The 24534-nt window shown below is 40.3% G+C and overlaps 3 protein-coding genes across 11 annotated transcripts in view; 2 read left to right on the top strand and 1 right to left on the bottom strand.

The window, feature by feature from the left end:
- NF1 (neurofibromin 1) overlaps positions 1–24534 on the bottom strand; it is a 289146-nt gene that overhangs the window by 50799 nt on the left and 213813 nt on the right. The window lies entirely within an intron of this gene.
- Positions 1755–11346, top strand: EVI2B (ecotropic viral integration site 2B). The gene is made up of 2 exons (XM_029926747.1): positions 1755–1854; positions 9593–11346. The coding sequence occupies exon 2, from the start codon at positions 9610–9612 to the stop codon at positions 10966–10968; it is 1359 nt and encodes a 452-aa protein (XP_029782607.1). The 5' UTR covers positions 1755–1854; positions 9593–9609; the 3' UTR covers positions 10969–11346.
- OMG (oligodendrocyte myelin glycoprotein) lies at positions 19511–22060 on the top strand. The gene is made up of 2 exons (XM_029926748.1): positions 19511–19704; positions 20552–22060. Exons 1-2 carry the CDS (start codon positions 19702–19704, stop codon positions 21878–21880), a joined length of 1332 nt encoding a protein of 443 aa, XP_029782608.1. The 5' UTR covers positions 19511–19701; the 3' UTR covers positions 21881–22060.

The raw sequence follows: 24534 nt of genomic DNA, 5'->3' as shown, positions 1-24534 counted from the left end.
TTTTTTCATTAATTCCCTAGGTGATGCTGCTCTTAGCCACCGAATTCACTTCTTACAGGTATCATGGCTCTAAAGATCTAGGTCACATTTTAAAATGAGAGGGAAAAAAACCAAAGTATCAATTTTACGATCAATTTACTGCCATGTGTTAAAAAATTATAACCATATTATTCTAGATAAAGCTAAAGGTCAAGAAAGGAAAAAGGGAAAGCAAGAGAACACTCATGCCAGTCATGGTGACATCAGGTCCCCTTCTGAGGGGCCCAAAGGACCAGACTGGCACAGAAATTGAGCAGAGCTCCACAGATTAATAGTGTGAGACTGTGTACTCCAACAACGAGTGGAAACGCCAAGAGCGCCTTGAATCCGGGGTCACAACTACTTGTCAGAGGACCCTGCAACAGACCAGCACCCCTCTAAGACTAAGACATTAACTAGGTAACTGCTTCATACTCAACATACAGGTCAAGCAATTTCTGACAAAACAGAAAGCCTCTCTGGGAGGGATACCTACCATCCATTCATCACTCCCTCACTAAATTCACACCCTCGGAATGACGCTATCCAATGACAGCTCATCAACAAACCAAAGTGGCTCCTCTTCAAACTTGGCAGTGCTCAAACACGATGCATTAAGATATGTTTTGAGTTTAAATTTTAAAAGTGATTTTTGAACAAAGACATTTTTGTTTTTGACACCTGGATATTATGGTCCACATGCTTAATTCAGGGATTTTAAAATAGTGATGAATCAAAAGTTTAGTGCTTTGATTATATTCTGCTTTATAGTAGGACCCCTTAAAAACAGAAATTATGTACCAGGTTATAAGTAATCTTGACGTTAAGAACGTGGTCTTAACATTCTGGGATCCTCTGCAGCGAACAGGAAAAGGCAGGGTATGGATTAATCCTTACTGTACCAGGTGCCATCCTAGGCACTTTACATTTAATCCTGTAACAGATTTACAAGTTAGGAATTATGATCTCCCTTTTTCAGATGAGGAAAGAGGCTATAAGGTGACTTGTCCAAAGAAAATTTTTATTCAGACTGATGCATTCTCTTTTCAATATACTTTGCTTAATTTATTTAAGTAATGATTCCCAATTTAGTCTACCTTCCACTGAGAAGTACCTACTTTGTGGGTAACAAAGAGTTGTGCACTTGAACTCCAAAATCACTAAGTATTTGGTCCAAAAATATTAGATTATAAGCTTACCTGGGCTTTGTCTAAATTATATAGAAGGAAATAAGGTTAACACTTACTGGACACCTGCAGTGTGTCAGGCATTTAGACACGTTATCTTGTTTAATCTTCACAACAGCTCCAGAGGAGACATATTCCTCCGGAGAAGGAAATGATGACACAGAAGCACAGCAACTTGCAAAAGGTGATCAAGGAAACAGAACACAACACTTGCTTCTTACGAAAAGAAATCTCACTTTGGGTAATAACCAGGATTAAATGTAAAGTGCCTAGGTAGTTTTTCCTTAGAATGTGTGAGTTTCCGCTAAAGTTCTATTCTAAATATTTAAATTATATAATCACATTACTAGAGAGTCTCAAATGCTTACTTACCAATATTAATTAAAAGCATTCAAATCATAGAGCTGCAAATCATGTTTCAAAATAAAGTCTGTTAAAGTAGTGGCTCTCTTAGTCATTCTGTGGCTTATTGCACTTCCTGAACCAACTATCCATCAACTTCCTCTTTTGCTACAGAAAGCAGTTCAGTTTGCTACAGGACCATTTTTAATCTGAACTGAACCACCCCTTTTGCCTTCTTAGCCAAATCACCAAAATGTCCAGTTAGAATGAAAACTTAGCATTCTGCAAAAAGAAGTTAACAGCTGAGGTAAGAAAACTTTCACACATGCAATCTGGTTTGATCTTTGTTTTATATAAAATTTATTTTTAAAACTAAAATGTTGTTAGCGTTTTAAACAAACTCTGCTAGTCTAAAGATGTCTATAACAGTTTTGTAATTTCATTGCATGGTATTAAAAATGTTCGGTGTTGAGCTGGCTTTGGAGAAAACTGTTAGCTAGGTTTGTATAATAGGAGCCCTTTTAGATTTATTCAATCACAATGGTTAGTTAGCCTTAGTTCTGTAATTAAAAGACAGAAACTTATAAACATGGTGGACAAAACTAAGGGTTAGAAGTAAAACTAGAATGCACTGGATATGCCCTAAAAACCAACTGTTAAAAATTCTAACTTGCTTCTTAGAAAGTTTTCCTATATGTAACATAACCCACATATTTAAATTATTTTTTAATCCCCTTTAGTTCCCATGGTAAAAATGGTCATCTTCCCCTTTACTTAATTTAAAAAGAAAGCAAAGGAGATTAGAGGAGATACTCAATTATCATTATTCCATATGCCTTACTTAGTTTTTTAGACAAATAGAATTTTATATAAGTAATAATTTTTAATTTATATCTCAGTAATAAGAATTTTATTGGCTCATTTTTAAAGTTAAGACAAAACTGTTTTGACACATGTGTGTACATGTATTCATATCATCTACATATTTATGCCACACATTATCATCTGAGCCTTTAGTAAGTATAGATAGATACAGGAAAAGACACTCACAGGATAAATAATAGAATATTGTTAATGTGCATATAGCATGCCTATTCTGTGAGTAAACTGGGCAGTTACAAAGTAAATATCCTCCAAACAAAAATTGCAAAGAGTTTAGTTTATGTAGACTTGTAATATCACAGAATGAATTCATAGTGGGTGACACTCTATTTCAACATTTCATAAATAGTTATGACTTTCCCTTATAGAAGTCCACTTTGAGTTTTTTCTAAGTAATTATCACATAAGTTAGAAAATAAAGATTTTTATCTCTTTTTTTTAGACAAGACTTGTCTCTCTATAATTTTAAAGGGTCAGTTCAATAGTACTTGTGAGTTTATGGGGCGCCTGGGTGGCTCAGTCGGTTAAGTGTCTGACTTCGGCTCAGGTCCTGATCTCACAGATGGTGGGTTCGAGCCCTGCATCAGGGCATGAGATTCTCCAGCACAGTACTGGACGTGTAGGAGGGTTCAATCACTGAACTGAGGTAAATTTCTTAGAAAAGTTAGTGTCAATGTTTATTTTAGCCCCCTCATTTTACTTGCCTATCACAGTCACATGGACCCTCTAGGTGTAGAGGACGTGAAACTTTTTATCATTAACTTGTTAAATAAATTATCAAAGGGGCGCCTGGGTGGTTCAGTCGGTTTAGTGTCGGGCTCTCCGCTGTCAGCGCAGGGTCTGCTTCAGATCCTCTGTTCCCCTCTCTCCCTACACCTCCCCTGCTCTTTCTCTCTCTCTCAAAAACAAATAAACATGGGGGCTCCTGGGTGGCTCAGTTGGTGAAGCATCTGACTGGGGCTCTGGTCATGATCTCACAGCTCGTGGGTTCGAGCCCTGTGTCGGGCTCTGTGCTGACAGCTCAGAGCCTGGAGCCTGCTTCTGATTCTGTGTCTCCTTCTCTCTCTGTCCTTCCCCGGCTTACACTGTCTCTCTCTCTCTCTCAAAAAAGGAATAAATGTTAAAAAATTTTAAAAAATAGTACTTGGGTTTTTCAACTAATTCCTATGTAACTCTACTTAGAAGGAAATTCTGAATTCTGAATAAGTTCAAATTTGTTAAATATAAATACGATGCCTTTCAATGTCCAACCTTTAAAAGTCACCTCAAATATGATAGCTTCCAGGATAGCCATGCAAAACTCCCACAATCAATCCTCATAGACTCAGAGGACTAAGTGGTTTTCCAGTAGTTTTTCCCTCCCATTTACTCAAGACGGCCTCCAGGAGTTATTTACATATATGTTCTCGGAGATCCCACGTCTCCTTCCTTCAGCAAACATTCCTGCTTCATAATTTTACTATGAAAGAGCAGCACATATAGTGACTCCCAGCAGAAGGAAACGGCTCTGGTACACGAGGCCTCGATTTACAACTGTGACACTTTGGCCAGTTACCCCACGTTTCTGTGTCTCCGTTTCTTCATCTATAAGATGAAAATAATACTACTTTGCTCATCAAAATAGGATAGTACCTAACATTTAGTGGGTACTCAGTATATGATAGCTATTATGATTGACAAAAGTCACCAAATACTTCCTATTATAGTTCAAGGTTAATCTCCTTTGCCAGTCTTCCTCAAGACACAGAATTGGTGTTTTCTTCCATTTATGATTTAATAACTTAACCAGCTGGAGATACACTACTGATAAGTTTTAAGCTGTCTATATTGTAACTTATTACATCAAGGTAGTAATAATATCAAAGTCATAATAATTCAGGTATTATAATTATTACCTAGACTTGACTTTTTCTCTAGGATATGCTCTCCGAATTTCCATGATTCTCTTTAAATGACAATGATCTTATCATAGTCAACGGTATCAATTTTAACTGTACTTTCTTTTTTGAAGTTTATTTAGAGAGAGACGTGAATGAGGGAGGGGCAGAGAGAGAGAGAGAGGGAGAAAGAGAAACCCAAGCAGGCTCTGCACTGTCAGCGGGGAGCCCAACTTGGGACTCAGTCTCAGGAACCAGGAGATCATGTAGTGAGCTGAAATCAAGAGTCAGTCACTTAACCACTGAGCCGCCCAGGCGCCCCTAAATATGTATTTATGAGAACATGTCTGATATATGAGGACTCCTACTTCACTGTAACTGCCTGCACATACTTAGTTAAAATACAGATGATGTCTTCCTTCCTCTTTTAAAATGTTTTTAAACAGTCAGGAAAAGCAAAGGACTAAAATCACAGATTTTGACCTCAAAGTTGCCACCCTACAATAATGAGCAAGACACTGGCATATGAAGGCAGGACAAATTTGGGATGTGCCTGAGAAGCAGACTAAGGGATTTTTAGAAAAATGCTATGCTACGTGCATGGGTTCTTCTGAAATAGTGAGCAGGTACGCTTCTGAATAGAGCCAGGAAAAAATTTTAAAAAGGACCTTAAGGATACGTAGAACAGACAGGAGAACATGACGTGAAGGATGAGGGAGTCTGAGAAGACGGGGAGCCCCGTCCTCCATCGGGAAGGCAGCTCTTTCCCGCTCCCTGTGTCCACAGAGGACAGCGCTGGTGGGGCTCTCTCCATCCACTTCCATCTTCTCCCCCAGCTTTCTTCTCATTTCGCCCGTTCTAATCACGTACCCTCCTTTCCTGCTAGTTACATAACCACCACTTTTTCTTCAGCTTTTCGTAACTTTCTCTAGTCCATTGACCTTCTCCTTTCCCATATATGTGCTGCTTCCTTTAATTTTTGCTTTATTTTTCTCTTTGGTGCTATTTTTTTATTTCTTTGCACTCCTTTTTAGTTTATGTATTTTTTACAAAACTACCTATGTTAAAGAACTTTCTGCACTGGTAGTAACAACTGCCTTCACTTCTCTGAATTAGAAAAAGTCCGTTTCTTCACTATTAGGCCCACTATTTATTCTTCTTTTAAATCCCACTCTTTCTTTCCTGGACTGTTCTGATTTGCTGCAGAATTCTAACAGATTCTATCTAACATTCTGATGTAGGAGATGCTAGGAGGGAGATAGCTAGCTGAAGAGTGGGAGAAAGAGATAAGATAAGTAAAAAATAGAATTTGGTTTTGATATTGCTGCAATCCTTAAGTGACAAGCAGAAGATCTCACACGCTGAGAGTCTTATGATCTTCCTATTGACCAAAGAAGCTACGAACCTATCAAAATTGACGTTACCAACCAGGACAGGCTTGTAATTATGTTCCTGTTTGGGGTTTTTCCTTCTCTAATGCCTTTTTCAGCTAATTGAAAAGAGGAACCGTGTGGGTTTTTAAAACACTTTAAGCGAAGTCACGAAAGAGGAAACATTTCTGGCTGAAGCCAATTCACAGCCTATATTTTCCATTGCTTTGGATGGCATTTTCTAAAAAAGCAAAGTGAAACTCTGAAGAATAACTATTCTGGGGGTGGTGGTAATCCGTAAGAATAGCAAGTGGGAACTGTGCGTGGATAACCATCTAGAAACGATTCAAATCCCCATATTTATGCCAAAAGTGTCCATTTCTTTCCCTATTAAGCCCTTTGCAAAATGGATAAAAAGCATAATTTAATAACTTAGAGTTCATCTTCTCTGCCTACGTTCTGGCAGAAGTATTAAGAGTGAAAAATTGAAAAGGAAATGAGCCATGAAGCCAATACGGGCCAGGTATTTACTAAGCTCCTAACATACACGGCTCTTTGCTGTACAGGAGTCAAAATGGAAACCCTGAGGCGGTTTAGGGTAGTAGAAGGAGCATGTGCTTGTGAATCCGATGGTACAAATGCCAATCTGTCACTAATAGTGACATAACACTGGGCAAACTTTTTTTTTTTAATAATTTTTATAGGTGTTTACTTATTTTTGAGAGAGAGACAAAGTGTGAGCAGGGGGAGGGGCAGAGAGAGGGAGACACAGAATCCGAAGCAGGCTCCAGGCTCCGAGCTGTCAGCACAGAGCCCCATGCGGTGCTCAAACCAACGAACCATGAGCAGAAGTTGGACACTTAACCGACTGCGACCCCCAGGTGCCCCAACACTGGGCAAACACATGTGAATTTGTCTCTTTATCTGTAAAGTCAAGGATTCCTCCATCTTCCTCTTAGAGTCATTTAAAGTTAAATGACTATGTTCTAGGTAAATATTTTTCTTGGTTTCTTTTCTGCCTTCTTCAAGGTTCTTGTTTGAGCAGGTGGGGATAATAAAATGTGATCAGTTAAGAGTAATAAGAAATAAACACAATTATTTAAGAAAATAAAGATGTGAGTGAGGTGGGAACATGAATAATTTTCTAAGGAACCATAAAGACAACAAGAACTAGGAGAATTCAGAGAATGGCTGATCTGTCTGGACTGTGGTCAGTCACAGAGAACTTGGCTTAAGAAGGGGATTTCAGGGGCACCTGGGTGGCTCAGGTGGTTAAGCATCCAACTCTTGCTTATGGGTCAGATCATGATCTCATGATTCGTGAGACTGTGGCCCATGTCAGGCTCTGTGGTGACAGTGAGGAGCCTGGTTGGGATTCTCTCTCTGTGTGTCCTTCTCTCTACTTACGCGCGCATGCTCTCTCTCTCTCTCAAAATGGATAAATAAAAGTAAAAAAAAAAAAAAAAAGAAGGGGGATTTAAGCTAATGTCTGACCAATGAATATAGGTTCAAATGTGAAAAGAGTCTGGGTTTAGAGGGTGGGGGAGAGAACATACACTAAGCAGGTGAGAAACAGTGTAGTTGAAAGTGTCTATTTAGGGGAAAAAAGCCCTGGTCTGGAGAGCACATAGGATAGAAGAGGTGCATTGGGGTGAATGAAAAGTTTCAGTCTTGAGAGAGGACTCGGGACTGGTTAAATTCAAGGCAGAAAAAACTCAGTTTAGGATTCCTGTCCTGACAGCAGTGGGGATCCCGCAAGCAAGGGAGCAGGACATGTCGATACACGTTTCTAAGATCAACCCATCAGCAGTGTGCAGGACAGTGGGAAGGACAAACATTTTTCATTTAGGCTTGAAGTATTAGAAAATAAAAAGGGCGAGACCGTACAGAGGGGAAAACATCACGTCTTCTACTAAAACAGGGCAATCTACCATCACTGTGTATGTACTAAGTGATAGAGGAGTAAGCAATGAAAACTTCCAATATGCTGAAAAGTTATTTATCTGCAAAACGTCAGGGAGTTCCTCTTCTGTTTTTGCAGTTTGCATAGAACATCACATCTCTGGTTGGCCTAGAACTCATAGAAAAATTATAGTTTCTTTAAAAAAATTTGTTTGATGTTTATTATTTTTGAGACAGACAGAGTGTGTGTGGGGGGTTAGGGGGCAGAGAGAGAGGGAGACACAGAATCCCAAGCAGTCTCCAGGCTCTGAACTGTCAGCACAGAGCCTGATGAGGGACTCAAACTCACAAGCCTTTGAGCTGTGAGATCATGAGCTGAGCTGAAGTCGGCCTCTTAACCAACTGAGCCACCCAGGCGCCCTGAAAAACTATAGTTTCTAACCATATATACCAGGATCTAACACCCTGAGATGTTCCTTTCCCTAATGTTAGGAAACAACCAAACATGACATACAAGACAGGTGCTTACACCTAGTGCTGAAAACGATCTTGGTGTAAGTCCTCGCTTTAGAGGGAAGACAACTGAGAGCAGAAGGGACAAAATGCCTCGTTCTCGCGGTTAGATGGAGAGTTACATGCTGGAAGTAGACCAGGAACTTAACTCTTCAAGTTTCGCCATCTACCACATCCCACAAAAAGCCCTGCCTGCCAAACTCACACATGTGCCTTCTCTTCCCGTGTCCATATGCTGTTCCCCTGACGGGAATATTTTATTTGCTTAATTCATTCTTACAGACCTTTCGATATTCAGTTTGAGTTTTACGTCTCTGAGAACCCCTCCCCTGAAGACCTCCCAGGCTATGTCAGTTCCTCTGTGCCTCTCTTGCATACATTTATGAGAAAACGCATTATATTATTATAATTATTGCTTGTTTCCACCACTAGAAACTATATTTTGGTGGTGGGGAGGGGTATCTCTCAAACCTAGAACAGGCCTGACACAAAGATAGTGTTCATTGATAAATGAATAAAAGCATTGGCAAGGCAACATTAGCCAACTGGACAGAACTGACCCAATCAGATTCAGAGATCACTTAGGATTCTGAGTGGGGTGGACTCCTTTAAGAGCATGAGATCCTAACGTAGTGACACAGTGCTAGGCTCAGAGGATGCTGCAGAGACTACTAACACGTTAGACTCTGTGCATAAAGAACTTAACAAAGGTGGTACCATTAATGAAAACAGAGAAGAGAGGAGCCAGTTTTGACATGAAGATGATGAAGATGAATTGTTTTAAGTAAGTTAAATTTGCTGACAGTAGTATATATACATGGAGACGTTAGCCAAGAAGTCATGGAAATGCAATTGGAATTCAGGAGATTTAGGCTGGACTGCAGGTTTGGGAGTTATGGTATACAGGTGAAGTTTTATAGATTCAGGATCAAAGGAAAGCAGGTACAAGTGAGGACTGAAGACGAGTACCCACGTTTGAGAAGAGGAAAACAGGAGCTAGTGAGAATAACATGAGAGGAAGGATAGCACAAAGAGCTACCTGAATAGCAGTGAAGGCATAGTCAATAGTGTCAAATGTGGTCAAGAGAGGAAGGAAAGAAAAAGACTGTTGGATTAGGTAATAGATGATTACTGGTGTCCTCCCAAGCAACAGGATTGGAATATTTCCAGTAGTAAGGAAGAAAAAAGTAGAGAGCATATGGAACCGGCACACAGAGCCTACGTATTTAAGAAGTATGACTGTGAAATGAAGGACCATACAGTAATGAAGCTAAAGGGGTAGCAGGGCCAAGTACAGACCTTATGAAAGAATGAAGAGAGATGGTGGCCTGGGAGGTCCAGATGTTGTATGGCTACGTTAGGATGTATTCAAGAGTTATTCCCACTATAGTGTATGAAGCCTCAGTTAGAAACAATAAATTCTTATTAAGCACCTACCTACTTTGTGCTAAACGCCAAATAATACCTGTCTTTCTTTCTTTCATTATAAAACCACTGATAGAAAAAAAACGTTCTGAAATGGATCCCAAGGATTTCATCTTAATTTTGTTTTGTGGACACCTCAATGATCTATTTCTCTTAGAGGCAGAAGAAATTACAACAGAGCCTACTGTATTAAGAACCTCAACGCCATTTGTCTCAGCTAATTCTCACAACACAACAGGAAATCCTTTGAGTCAACCAACAGAATTCAACCATGTTTCTTCAGCACAGCCAACATCAACTGCTAAAGTTGCTGCTGGACAGTCAACACCAGCTGTCGATGCTTCGTCTGAAAAACCAGCAGTGCACACTTCTGCTGGGCAACCACTTGCCTTTAACATCACCAGACAACAAATACCAACGGCCAATGCCTCCTCCCAACCAACAGTACCACCTGTGCTTACTTCTGGTGGTACTTCTCTACCACCGTCTGCCCATACTTCTCCCAAACAACTGCCGCCACTTCTTTCTACTTCCACTCAACAACCATCATCTAGCCATACCTCTTCTGGAACACCAATACCACGAACTGTTCATAATCCAGCTATGCAACCAACAACAACGGTCCAAAGGCCACAGAGGTTCACCCCAGGATTCATCTTTGAAACTACCAGTAACACAAATCACCCACGTGACACCAATTCCAATTTGATAGCTGCCATATTAGTGGGTGTAATTCTGACTTCTATGTTTGTAGCTATAGTCATGATTGTACTATGGAAATGCTTGAGAAAACCAGTTTCAAATGATCAGAATTGGGCAGGTAGGTCTCCATTTGCCGATGGTGAAACCCCCGACATATACTTGGATAACTTTAGAGAAAACGAAGCACCCACAAAAAGGACATCAATTGTTTCACTTATGCACTGGAAACCAAACAAAAACACACTCTTAGCAGATGACTTAGAAATCAAGTTGTTCGAATCGAGTGACCATGTTGGAGATTCCAACAATGCCAAAACGGAGAAAATAAAAGATCAGGTAAATGGCACATCAGAGGAGAGCGCTGGGGGGTCAACAATCGGTACTGCTCTTTCTTCTTCAGATGACGCAGACTATCCACCACCTTCCTCACTTCTTGATCTGGAAGGACAGGGGGGGGACCAATCCGACAAGCCCGCAGTGACAGTTCTATCTCCTCTTCCAAATGATTTCACCAACCTCCCACCGTCTCTGGACTGTCTCAATCAAGTCTGTGAAGATTATAATCCTGAGTCTGAACAATCATTTCCCCCTCCTCCTGACTCATTTCACTTGTCCCTGGCACCAGGAGATTTCATGGGAATCCAGGAACATTCCACCAGTGAGATCCAGGGTCAGGAGTTCTCTATTCCCCTTGACTCTGGCGAAGCCTTCAGTGACTCCCTGCCACCCCCACCTGAAGAACTGTTCTAAATACTGTGATTTGCTTTTTAGCTGGTTTTCCATGCTTCCTATGGAACGCCATCTTTTGTTTTTCTTCATGTGATGAAATATATTAAATGGCAACAGGTAGCTGATTTTGATTTTTATTCAGGAACTACTCAGCCCATGTGCTTGACTGGAACTTATTTTTAAAAAATGATATAACAGTGATCTATTTAGTAGCTATTGTACCTAACTTTAATGTACAGAACATTTTACCTATGTGGATCGTATGTTTGTCAATAACTTAACCATTTTGTAAATAAGCAATCTACATATAGTGAATATTGTCTAATGGATATATATATATTTTTTTCCTGAATAGCTGTGTATAAAGTTACCTTGAATAAACAACATTTTGTTTTTCCATTTCAAGGTTTGAGATGGGGAGGGAGGGGATGAGAAATTAAATACATAGTCCAAGCTTTAAGCAAAACTCCAAATTTTATTTTCATTTATTTTAAAATTTAAAAAAAAATTTTAAGTTTTAAAAATATATTGACTTATTTCTGAGAGAGAGAGAGAGAGAGAGAGAGAGAGAGAGAGAGACAGAGACAGAGACAGTATGTAAGGAGAAGGGCAGAGAGAGAGGGAGACACAGATCAGAAGCAGGCTCCAGGCCCTGAGCTGCCAGCAAAGAGCCCGACTCGGGGCTTGAACTCATGAGCTGTGAGGTCATGACCTGAGCCGAAGTCAGATACTTGACTGAGCCACTCCAGCAGTCCTAAAAAATTTTTTTAATGTTTATTTATTTGAAAAAGAGAGAAAAAGACAGAGAGAGAGAGAGAGAGAGAGAGAGAGAGAGAGAGAGAGAGCGCGCCTGACACAGGGCTCAATCCCACAAGTCTGAGATCATGACCTGAGCTGAAATTGAGAGTGAGATGCTTAACCAAATGAGGCACCCAGGCACCCCTTTAATAGTGACTTTATTTTTAAGTAATCTTCACACCCAATGTGGGGCTTGAACCTACAACCCCAAGATTAAGAATCGCACATTCTGCTGACTGAGCCAGGAGGGTGTCCAAAACTCCAAAGTTTACATTAACACCTCAAGTATTAAATACATATTCCAAGTTTGTGGGGATGAGAAATTAAAATGCATGTTTGAGAATACAAAACTCTCCTTCTAGCTCTCACTGGAAACAGTAAAGCAAGTATGTTAAAACGTCAAATTGGGGATGTGGAGGTTGGACTGGGGATGTTTATTCTGAAAACATATGAGTATGTAGTCATTCTACAGTATGACTGTAGACACTGTCCTATCTTGTTGGGGAAGCACAATTTTTTAAACTAGACTCTTTTTTTTTTAATTTAAGTTTTTAAAATTTATTTTGAGAGAGAGGGAGAGAAATTGAGCAGGTTAGGGGCAGAAACAGCGGAGAGAGAGAGAATCCCAAGGGCTCCATGCTGTCAGTGCAGAGCCTGATGTGGGGCTTGAACTCACAAACCATGAGATCATGACCTGAGTAGAAATCAAGAGCTGGACACTTAACCGACTAGAGCCACCAGGCGTCCCTGAAACAAGCCTCTTTCAAGAATTTCTTCTTTCTATGGCTCTAGTGCCCAAACAAAATGAAATCTTATAAAGGAAAACAAAATAAAACCACACACAGACAAAACCACACTTCTATGGCTTCATTCCAAATTGCAATGATTTTTCCAAGAAAAACAGACTGTATCAAATACCGATGATTCTCAACTTTCACTAAACTCACCCTGTCTGACTCTACACATTGAAACCCTGAAGTCACCTTTCTCAGGCAGAATTTAATTTTTCCTCCAATACCTAACAAGTGACGAAACAGAGTTATCAGGGTAGGGCCTGAACTCTGTCAGAGTCTGGGTGGGGAGCGCTCCTTGGCTAGGCGTGTGGGGGTGCCAGCCTGGGCCCGCAGAAGTGCTTCTTTGCCCCGCACACAGTCTTCCCCCTTACCATTGCCAGTACTCAGAATAAAATGCGATGGTCTTGTCAGTAGTCTAACCTTGAAGAACTCCTCCTAGTGGTGGGGGTTTTCAGAACAAACCACAGTATTTATTTGTACCACTGGTGTTCAAGAAACTAACTCCATCTTTAAGAAAAAAAAAAAAAAACTTGCAGGCTGTTTTGGACATTGAGCTTTCATATACAATCCTTCCCTTTAAATCTGTTACACCTCCCTTACTGACCATCAGAACATTCTATCTGCAGCAACACTTCCTTGGACTTCTTTTTCCTGACGTTTATTCCTGAAGGACGTCTACTGCCATATGACATTGGTTCTTTGTTTTCCACTTTAAAATGTTTCTTTCAGGTTGTTTTTCAGACTTAGTATTTTTAAGGTTCCTCTACTTAGCAGCAATCAGGAGTTTATGAATTTCCTATGGGGCGCCTGGGTGGCTCAGTTAAGCTTCCGACTTTGGCTCAGGTCATGATCTCGCAGTTCGTGGGTTCGAGCTCCGTGTTGGGCTCTGTGCTGACAACTCAGAGCCTGGAGCCTGCTTTGGATTCTGTGTTTCCCTCTCTCTCTGATCTTCTCCCACTCACATTCTGTCTCTCTCTCTCAAAACTAAATAAACATTAAAAAATTTTTAAAAATTCCTCTGAATTCTATTTAGAATAAATAAGATATGTGTTTGCATTTGGTCAAGACTTTGATGTGCTTTAAATCATCATAACCTTTCTCAGTTTACATGTAACATGGTTACTCAATGGGCTCTTTCCACAGTTTTGCTGTTCTTTCTCTTCACCTTCTTTCCTGATCTCTTGAAGGATGGGTATTGGAAAACACAGGGAAACCCCAACTCTTAGGGCTCATGGTCCCATCTGATTTCTTTAGACCCTATGCAGCTTTCTTCCATCTGTTCTCTGTACAGCTGAAGAACAGCCTTACAGTCGGCAGCTAGTTTTGGGGTTTTGTGTTTTTAAAAAAATTCTCTGCCGGGGGAGAAAAGAATTCCCATTTACTGCATGTAATTTTCCCCACTGAGGTCAGTGGAAGCTGAGCAGCCAAACAATGGCAATCCTTGCTTAATCAGCAGAAAGAAATGCAGGCTAATAAAAGAAATCTGGGAGAGAAGAAAATGCTGGAACAAAGAGAAACCTACAAAAAAGATGACAGAACCAGGATCCAGAACAGAAGAAGAAAACTTTTGATCATGAAAACAGTAAAAGGACGAGACACAGGGGGATTAAAGCAGACTGAATGACCGCAAGGTGGCGATGCTCTGACCAGGTCGGCACCGATCAGATTCAGACACAACCCTGATGACCAGCCTGCCCAACTCCTTTTATTTATTAACTGATGAGAAAATAGGCTAGAGAGAGTAGTGACTTGCTGAGTAGCGGTGCTAAAAGCGGAGTTTGTTCCCGGACTCCTGGGTCAGCACTCTCTTCACCAATAGAGGACCATAGAGCACCTGCGTCACGCACGGTGACACCGAAGTATCACATGTGCTCCATCTGGTGTTGGTAGTGGGGGACGCGGCGACGTGAGCTGTCATTGCTATTACCTAGTTCTAATCAAAAAGTAAAGTAGCAAAGTATTTGGGCACTTATAATTAAAACATTAAAATAATCATGCACTGTGATACTTCTACATGACCAGACGAATAGAATGGAAAAGTCCAGAATTGGACTCAACTCTCAAATCAGTGGTAGATATGGGGACAACTGGATAGACCTTTGGAAAAAGATAAAATCGGATCCACACTCCACGCTACATTAGAATAAACACCAAATAGACCAGAGACCTAAGTATAAAACATGAAATTGTGAAAGTAACAGAAGAAAACGTGAGAATTCCTTTATAACTTGGACGAAAACCATCTTCCTAGCTGAAACTCAAAATCCAGAAGCAATAAAAAGAAAAGGAAAATCCAAGTATATGAAAGACTTTTGATTGTCAAAAAACAAAACAAATTCCACTAGAATAAAGGTAAAGGCAAACTGGAAAAAAATGCAACCATAAGACAAAGGGGCTAATATTTCTGAATTTAAAAAAGAATTTTATTTAGGGGGGTGTGGAAGGACCCACAACAATATGGGAAAATAAATGTCCAAAATGTAAAACACAGTCACAGAAGCAAAAATTTTAATGGCTCCTAAAAACATACAGATAGACAACTTTCTTCAAATTAGAGAGATGTATTTGAAATTTCCCTGAGACACTGTTCCCACTGGACTGCCATAAATCCAACAGCTCAACAACAAAGTGTCCGGGGAGGTGACAGAGAACTGACACTGTGACATCCTGCTGAGGGACTGCACAGAGGAATATGGTGATATCCAGAAAGGTTCCAGATGCATTTACCCTTTCACCCAGCAACCCCACTCCAAGGAATCTTTGTTAGAGATTCACTGGACAAAATGTGAAATTCCTTAGGTGCCAGGGTATTCACTGGCATTATCTGTAACAGCAAAAGTCCAGTAACAACGCAGATGTCCCTAACAGGGCCTGGTTGAAGAAACCATAGTAAGTACACTCCCAAATGGAGTACTAAGCATTGTGGAATGAATGTGAAAGATCTCTATATGCTGATGGGAAACGATCTTCAAGCTATATTAAGGAAAAAAAGAATAAGATGTATAACAGCATGTTTAGTATGCAGCCCTTAAAAGACAGTAAGAACATACATATTTTAATATGTTTGCAAAAAAAAAAAAAAGAAGGAAGGAAGGAAGAAATACTGTTAGGATACAACCAAAAGTTAATAAAAACAGTCACCAATAGGGGTTCCTGGGGGGCTCAGGTCATGATCTCACATTCATGGGCTTGAGCCCTGCGTTGGGCTCTGTGCTGACAGCTCAGAGCCTGCAGCCTGCTTCAGATTCTGTGTCTCCCTCTCTCTCTGCCCCTCCCGTGCTCGTGATCGATCACTCTCTGTCTCAAAAATAAACAAACATTAAAAAATAATAGTCATCAATAGGAGGAAGAATAGAATAGGATGAAGGGGACACAGAAGCAAGATTTTTCTGCATATACCTTGTTATATAGCTTTGACTTAAACAGTCCCTAAAAACTATTAACAGAAACAAATGAACCTGACTTTATGTAAAGTTGGTGATATAAACATACAGGAAAAAAGAAACAGAATGGACTATACATCCTTAGTGAAATATAGTCTAAGGACAGACAGAGCTGCAAAGAAGTCTTAAACCTTATTCGGCAGTCTGTAATCTCATCGTCTCCAGAACACTGGCATCCTGTGAAGCTATGGTACACTGATATGAATAAACACTTTTGTTAATGCTCGTAGGAACCACTTACAGGAAATACGGGGGATAGAGGAACAGATTAAATGTTCACAAGGAAGCAACACAAATTCAGAATGAACAAATAACTGAGTGCTGGCAACAAGCCAGTGGCGTGGGGAACAAAGGGATGGAAAGGTGGGACGAGAAACCGATCCACAGAGGCTCTCCCTAACCTGATCGCTCTAGCTTGCCAGTTCATCCCTGATATGAAATACTTTGCTGAGGACTCTTGTTTTCAGCAGAACATTCAGTCTGAATAGCCAACTATATTACTAAAAAAAGAAAATGTAATACTTCTACCCTCAAATAAGCATGACAGATGTTATGGATATAAGAAATAAAGACAGGGGTGCCTGGGTGGCTCAGTTGGTTAAGCGTCCACCTCTTCACTCTGGCTTAGGTCATAATCTTGCATTTTGTGAGTTAGATCCCTGGGTCGGGCCCCACACTGACAGTGTAGAGCCACCTTGGATTCTCTCTCTCCCCATCTCTCTGCCCCTCCCTAGCTCACTCTGTCCTTCTTAAAATGAATAAACTTAAAAAAAAATTTTAGGGGTGCTTGGGTGGCTCAGTTGGTTAAGCATTTGGCTCTTGGTTTCTGCTCAGTTCATGGTCTCGTGGTTTGTAAGTTCAAGCCTTGCATCAGGCTGTGCAGACAGTGCGGAGCCTGCTTGGGATTCTTCCTCTCTCTCTGCCCCTCCCTGCTCACGCTGTCTCTGTCTCTCTCAAAATAAAGAAATAAACTTAAAAAAATTAAAGAAATTTAAAGAGATAAAGATAAATTGTACACTCAGGATGATGAGCATTGAGTGATGTATAGAATTGTTGAAGAACTATATTGTACACCTGAAACGAACAGAACACTGTATGTTGCCCTCACTGGAACCAAGATTTTAAAACTTCATAATAAAATAAAATGGGAGTCAGACTGACTGACTGACTGGGTTTCCAATCTCAATAGCCATGGGCCGGATGCCCCGGGCAGGCAATCTGATGCCCCGTTCGGGGTAACATATCCCAGGACAGTGCACGTCACAATAGAATACATTAAATACATTGCTTAGGCTGGAGTCTAACAGTTGCTTAAATAACTGGAGTCCCTGACTGGACAGACTGATCTAAAATGTTATTTGTCTGAAGTCGGATCTAAAATAAGCCGCAACAGACACTTAAGCCGATACAAAATTATTATGTAATTGTAATATACTATTATTTTACTTGATGAGAGCTCCCAAAAGCATAAGGACAGATGGTTACAATTCAAATATATTAAAAATGTTTCCCCTTTATCTTTCTGAGAATTTTATAATAATCTTTGAACAACAGGAAGCAATTTGGTATGTCCCCAAACTTGAACTGAGGAAAACTGTCACTACTGTTGTCCTGGAATTTTCTAGCATATATAGCAGAATCCAATCTCAATAAAGCCTAATCCCAAAGTCATTTGAATCCATAAGTTAATGAAGCAACATATTCTTGGTTTTAGAAAAAAGTACTGGTAAGTATAATGAAACTGGGTAACTCCACTTACACACTGATGTAATGAGACTTGCTAAAATTAGAGATTTAAGACCCTGAGTCTCATCCCTTGAAGGATAACAGTATATACAAGAGCTAAAAAATAAGAAATCTAAATGTCAAAACAATCCTTTATTTCCACAACAATATCGCTGAACATAGTATTTTTAACACATTACTTTTAAGCACTAAGATTGATGGTTTCTGAAATCCATAGAAAGAATCTTACTAAGAGTCTACGGGTGAACTCTCCGAGTCAAGCAGGAATAAAGCACCTAATCAATAGTAAATCTCTAGCACTGCAGACTTTTAAAATATGGGTAGTTTTTGAGGAACATGAAATTTATACAAAAGGTGACTTCTGGATTATAGTCTTTTCTAAGAAAATAAGCTTCAAATTTTAATACAAAAAATTCTGTTTGGAATAAAATTTGGGGCAAAGTGATGGCAAATATAATTTAGAGACAAACAAACTATTAAGGCATAATGTTACATGTAACATGCTAATAATTGGTTTTTAAATAGTAATAACTTAGTAATGAAAATCCTATAGCCTTATTTGCTTTCTTTTCTAAGGTAAACTGGATATTCTGGAAATTAGATTTCAGCTTTAAAAGATTATATAATCAATCCACTGAAAAGTGAAGCAAAACCTATTATAAATCTAGTCACATTTTATAAAACTCATGAGCAAAGTTTGCCTTTGACATTATTTTGTGTAATTTTATCTGTTAAAACAATTTTTTTAGTGTTTATTTATTTTTGAAAGAGACAGAGCACAAACAGAGGAGGGGCAGAGAGAGGGAGAATCCAAAGCAGGCTCAAGACTCTGATCTGTCAGCACAGAGTCCAATGTGGGGCTCGAACTCACAAACCGTGAGATCATGACCTGAGCCGAAGTTGGAGGCTTAACTGACTGAGCCACCCAGGCGTCTCTGTGCAATTTTAAAACTATAAATTGCTTTCTCAGTAAGACAAAAGGTGAAACATTATCGAGAAATCTCTTAAAATTGATACATTTTTAAAACACAAAATCAAATAAATAGTCACTCTTACAATATTGAAGATGTCTCTGGACGGAACAATACATATACCCATTCACTAAACAAAGTGAGTTGCATAGAGAAAAAAAAAAATCCTTAACCTAAAAGAAGATAAAACATGTTTATTTGCCCACATGAATTTAATTAAAAGCATGAGCTGCTCATTCAAAACTGCAGTCTTGCTTACATGTAGTCTGGGTTCAAGGATCCTCTGTATCAGAATGATAAAGACAAAATAACCATATGTAAGTAACTCGGTACTTCCGAAGAAGGAAGGTTTAAGTGGGTGATAAATCTGAAAAGCTGATTATACAGAATCATCAGCCTATTGGGGGAGCACACGACAACGAAACAGACTCTGTTATGTCATTTTAAAGAGTGACAGGACACCCCAACCGTTTTAGAAGAATGTGAAAAGGCAGAGGTTACAAACAGTTAAATTAACCTCTCAGAAAAGGACGGTCACATTCATTTTCAACATCTTCGAACGTGTAAAAAGAATAACAAGTAGAGGCTTTAAGAAAGAGAACCCCCTTCTTCATGAGGCAATGTCAGAATGTGGAACCTGAGCTCAAACACACAAAAACGGGGGTGGGGGGGAGGGCTAATGGGCACGGGGCACCACATCCTCTGGAAAATCAGAGGTACGTAGGCAGGCTGGATGCTGTAAGTTTAAAAAAAAAGGGGGGGGGGTCTATTTTATTGCGCGTGCACCTCTAGCACTAGATTTGAGTCAGCACCAATGACAGCTCTGCAGTCGTCCTGTGTGGACGGATCAGGCGGCTGCAGTGCTGCGCTCCCCGCCGCACAATGCAGCTGAGCAGGCCAGCACAGCCCACGGCCAGAAGCGGCTCCCGCTCTCCCGAGCAAGGCGGCCTCTGAGCTGAAGTTCCCGGGAGAAAAGGAGATGCTGCTGCTGAAGACGACACTATGGTAAGCTGTGATTTTGATCAGTAAAAGACTGGCTTGGGAATCTGCTCCCTTTTTTTTTTTTTTTTAAAGAAAAAGTCAACATCGGGACTGAATATACATTCAGGGGCTGGCAAGTGCATGCACCAGAGGTTTGCTGCAGTATCAATGGAAGGGTTGCTTTTTGATATTCATTCACTTTGTAAATGGACATGATGCTTTCCTTTAGAATCGACACTGAAATATGCAGGAAAAAACATCACTATAAAAATGGGAGGTTTAAATTATGGTATTGGTCTGAATTTTTAAGTGCCTTAAAATGTTCTGCAGGGATATATTTATCCCAAAAAAACAAAGATGAATTTCCAAGTATTGTTTTAATATCAAAATCAAATCTTACTCTATATACAACATTGACTATTACATTACTGCAGAGACTTAAAAACATCAACAACCAAAAACACCTCAGACACGACAGCCATTTTTCCCTATGTGAGTAAGAAGGGATATTTCCAAAAACAGTAATAGCTTAAGATTCTGACTCTTTATTTGCAGAGATTGCCATTTTGCAGTATTAAGGCTCTGGGAAGATAAATAAGAAAGATTACGGGAAAAGAAGGGGAGAAAAGAAGGGAGAAAACACAGCGGTGAGAAGGGGAGAGAGTCCCTCTCTACCACATAGCCCCAATTGAAGGATTAAGCATTTGGACTATAAATGAAGGGGAGCTTTGTTAGTTTAATCACTGGAACAATCATAAAAGGACTCAACAACAACGAGGTTTATTGAAAATTTTGCCTAATGCTAACTGACCCATGCAGATGCCTAATTGTGTTTGCATATTAAAAGAAGGGTGTATCTGTTTGTTTCCAGGCTTTGATGGAATATCAGATATTGAAAATGTCTCCCAGCTTGTTCATCCTTCTGTGTCTCACACCTGGCATTTTATGCATTTGTCCTCTCCAGTGTATATGCACAGAGAGGCACAGGCATGTGGACTGTTCAGGCAGAAACCTGACCACATTACCATCTGGACTGCAAGAGAATATTATCCATTTAAATCTGTCTTATAACCATTTCACTGATCTTCATAACCAGTTAACCCAATACACCAACCTGAGGACCCTGGATATTTCAAACAACAGGCTCGAAAGCCTGCCTGCTCAGTTACCTCGGTCCCTCTGGAACATGTCTGCTGCTAACAACAACATTAAACTGCTTGACAAATCTGATACTGCTTATCAGTGGAACCTTAAATATCTGGATGTTTCTAAGAATATGCTGGAAAAGGTTGTTCTCATTAAAAATACACTGAGGAGTCTGGAGGTTCTCAACCTCAGTAGTAACAAACTGTGGACAGTTCCAACCAACATGCCCTCCCAACTACACATCGTGGACCTGTCTAACAATTCCTTGACACAAATCCTTCCAGGAACATTGAGAAACTTGACAAATCTCACACATCTTTACCTACACAATAATAAGTTCACATTCATCCCAGATCAAGCTTTCGACCAACTCTTCCGGTTGCAAGAGATAACCCTTCACAATAACAGGTGGTCATGTGACCATAAACAAAACATCACTTACTTACTGAAGTGGCTGATGGAAACAAAAGCTCATGTGACAGGGACTCCCTGTTCTAGCCACATATCCTCTTTGAAGGAACACAGCATATTTCCCACACCTTCTGGATTTACCTCAAGCGTGTTCACTGTAAGTGGGGTGCAGACAGTGGACACCATTAACTCTCTGAGCGTGGTAACTCAATCCAAAGTGACCAAAACACCCAAACAGTATCGAACAAAGGCAACCACGTTTGGGGCCACTCTCAGCAGAGACACCACCTTTGCTGGCACAGACAAGGCTTTTGTGCCCTACCCCGAAGATACATCCATAGAAACCATCAGTTCACATGAAGCGGCCGCTGCAACTCTAACTATTCATCTCCAAGATGGAATGGTTACAAACACAAGCCTCACTAGCTCAACAAAATCATCCCCAACACCCATGACCCTGAGCATTACTAGCGGCATGCCAAGTAATTTCTCTGAAATGCCTCAGCAAAGCACAACCCTTAACTTACGGAGGGAAGAGACCACCACAAACGTAAAGAGTCGCTTACCTTCTGTGGCAAGTGCTTGGGAAGCAAACGCTTCATTTCTCTTAATGCTCAATGCTGTGGCCCTGCTGGCTGTCTGAGGGCTGCAGTGTTGGAAGCTAATGAAGGAGCTCCCCCCTCCCCGATGTATAGTTGGGAAAATACGCCCCTATCTAACCAGTGATTCAAGCTACATAAGTATTCGAGAAAGCCAGTCTTACATTTCTGACTCTGATGTAAATGAAGTTAACTTGTCTTAAATAAAAGAAGTGCACAACGTCTGGGACCTGCTGCTATTTTACTGTCTTAATTAAGTAACACTAATGAGTTTCTTTTTAATGAAATGTTTTCTTTTTAAGGCTTCAATTTATTGCACAAAATATAAAGCATCTAAACTTTAATATGTATTTTATGTATGTTTACACTGTCAAACATCTGGGAAAAAAAATAAAAGGTCTATGCTCATAATTGTGTCGTTTGGCTTTCTAGTCATACCAACTTAATCTCTTCAGTATAATCGAAATGACCGACCCATTTTTGTCCTGGGGACGGGGCCTCGGTAAGGGCTGCATGGTAGATGAGACGCTGGAGGGACCCAAGCATTGTGCCGCTAAAGCAGAGCTGGGGCCGGTACGCCGTGAGTGGTTACGCGCATCAGCATTTCACACACAAGCCGTAATTGTTTCAAATCTAAATGATGTCCTGCTTCTGAGGAACTCTTGGCTACTTTACAGATTATATAATGGACAAAAGCTCTTCAAAAAGCTAGGAGACACTAGGCCTTGCATTTTAATAAGGGAAGTTTAACAGCTTTGTTTTTTGCATTTCACAAAAGTATTAAAAATACAATAACAAGTTTGGCTTTACAGATATGTAAAGGGACAGTTTTAGTGCATATTTAACAGATCACTTATTAGCCAAAAATTTAAACATTTACAAACTTACAAGTCTTCTACGTACAGGAGAGGGAAATTTATCTTTTGTACATCGGATGTCAGAATCTGATTTACCTAAATTAAAAATAATGTTAGATTCAGGATAAAACCCTGGTGTGGGGGGGGGTCTAACAAACATGGGCAATACTAAGGAAGAACAGAAAAAGGCAAGGAGAAAGGGAAAAAAAGACGGGATTCATCGGGTGCCACAACTCGGTGATGAATCCAATAAAACGCACCACAGGACGAGGGCCAGGCCGACGCCCGATCGCCACACTCCTCATCAAACTGCGCCGCGACACAGCTAGAAGGAAATGGGAGAATTCTCTACAAATACAAAAGAGTAAGCCACCTTATGAATTAGCGACAAACAAAAGTAACAGCCAAGAGACAGAAAAAGAAGCCCTGAAACCAGGCTAGATTTAAAATGCAGGAGAGCCTAGCTGGAAGAGGCTACAAATGAGGGACTTAAATTGTGAGACATAAGGAAGACTCTATTTCAAGCAATTCCTAGAGATGGGAAAGAGTCCAGAAAGAAACTTTGATGCTCCTTCCTAAGAAATTTTAAAATAAGACAAGACTTCTTTCCAGGTTTGGGAACCTTTGTATTTGGAGAGACAGAAAAGTAATAACCCTCTATTATACCCTTTGTTTTCATCATCATCATCTTCTTCTTCTTCTTCAAGGCCCAGGCTTATGGAAAAACTACTGTTAACCTTCAGTAAAGCCATTCCTCTCCTGGGCGGACTAGTCTGGCGGCTCATAAACATTTCTCTGCCTGCCCCAGCAAACCTCACTCACTATGTCAGGGAATCTCACCATGAAGAAAGGGGGTTATTTGTAAAAGTCCCCTAAAAGATTTAAAATCTCATTACCTTTCCACGTGGGCAAGCTGCCCTGACTCCCTCCTGGTGGCTGACCCAGCAGCTTTGGTAGAGGTGATACAGGCTAACTGCTTACATATTCTGCTCTACCACGAACTTGTGTCAGGCTTCAGAACACACATACAGTGAGTTTCACAACAAGTAGGTTTCTTAGACATAACAGTCTTCCACTCTGAGGGTGCCAAAAATACAATGCTGTCTTAGAAATATTACGGGAACAAGTGACAAGAAGGTGAAATTATGGATTAGAGCATTAGCAGCATCTGTGGAGCACACCAATCTTATGGGCTTGTCTGCAAAATGCAAAGGGAAGAACTCAGTAAATTTACAAGTCAAACTACACAGACTCCAAATCCTTAGCAAGAAGTATTACCTAGCCTTAAGCTAATGAGATAAACTTCCTTCGAAGGAAGTTGTGGTTCCTTTCATTATTAATGGAGGAGGACTCCTTATTTGCCACTAGGACAAGAACTGCTGCATTACTGGCTCCGTAAACATTTCAAAATACATTGTCCTCTCAGGCTCATAAGATACATATCCATCCATTCATCTACCCCTAAGGCTTAATTCTATTTTATAAGTAACTTTTGTTTCTCACCAGTCAAGAGGATCCAAATAAAAGCACAAATACAAAGTAAATGCAATAAGGGATAAAATATGGGAGGGGGAAGAATGTATGCTCTGGTGTCTAAGGTTCTAGGCCCGAAGCCTGCCTCTGTCACTTCTCAGCTGTGCAATTCTGGACACATTACCACTGCTCTGGGTCAAGGTTTCCTCATGTCTAAAATGGACTAGCAGAACTTTATCTTGAGGATCAAACGGTAGAATGCACCTTAGGGTCGCCCCCCCCCCCCGTTCTATATGCAGTAATGTTGCGGCTGCTGTTGTTAGGATTATTATTACACGGATGTGCCCAAACCGAGTGCTTTCAGAAGC

This window comes from Suricata suricatta, chromosome 17, assembly GCF_006229205.1.
Source record: "Suricata suricatta isolate VVHF042 chromosome 17, meerkat_22Aug2017_6uvM2_HiC, whole genome shotgun sequence".
NCBI lineage: Eukaryota > Metazoa > Chordata > Mammalia > Carnivora > Herpestidae > Suricata > Suricata suricatta.
Note: the sequence above shows the minus strand (reverse complement) of the source record. Positions and strands in the feature narration are given on the sequence as shown.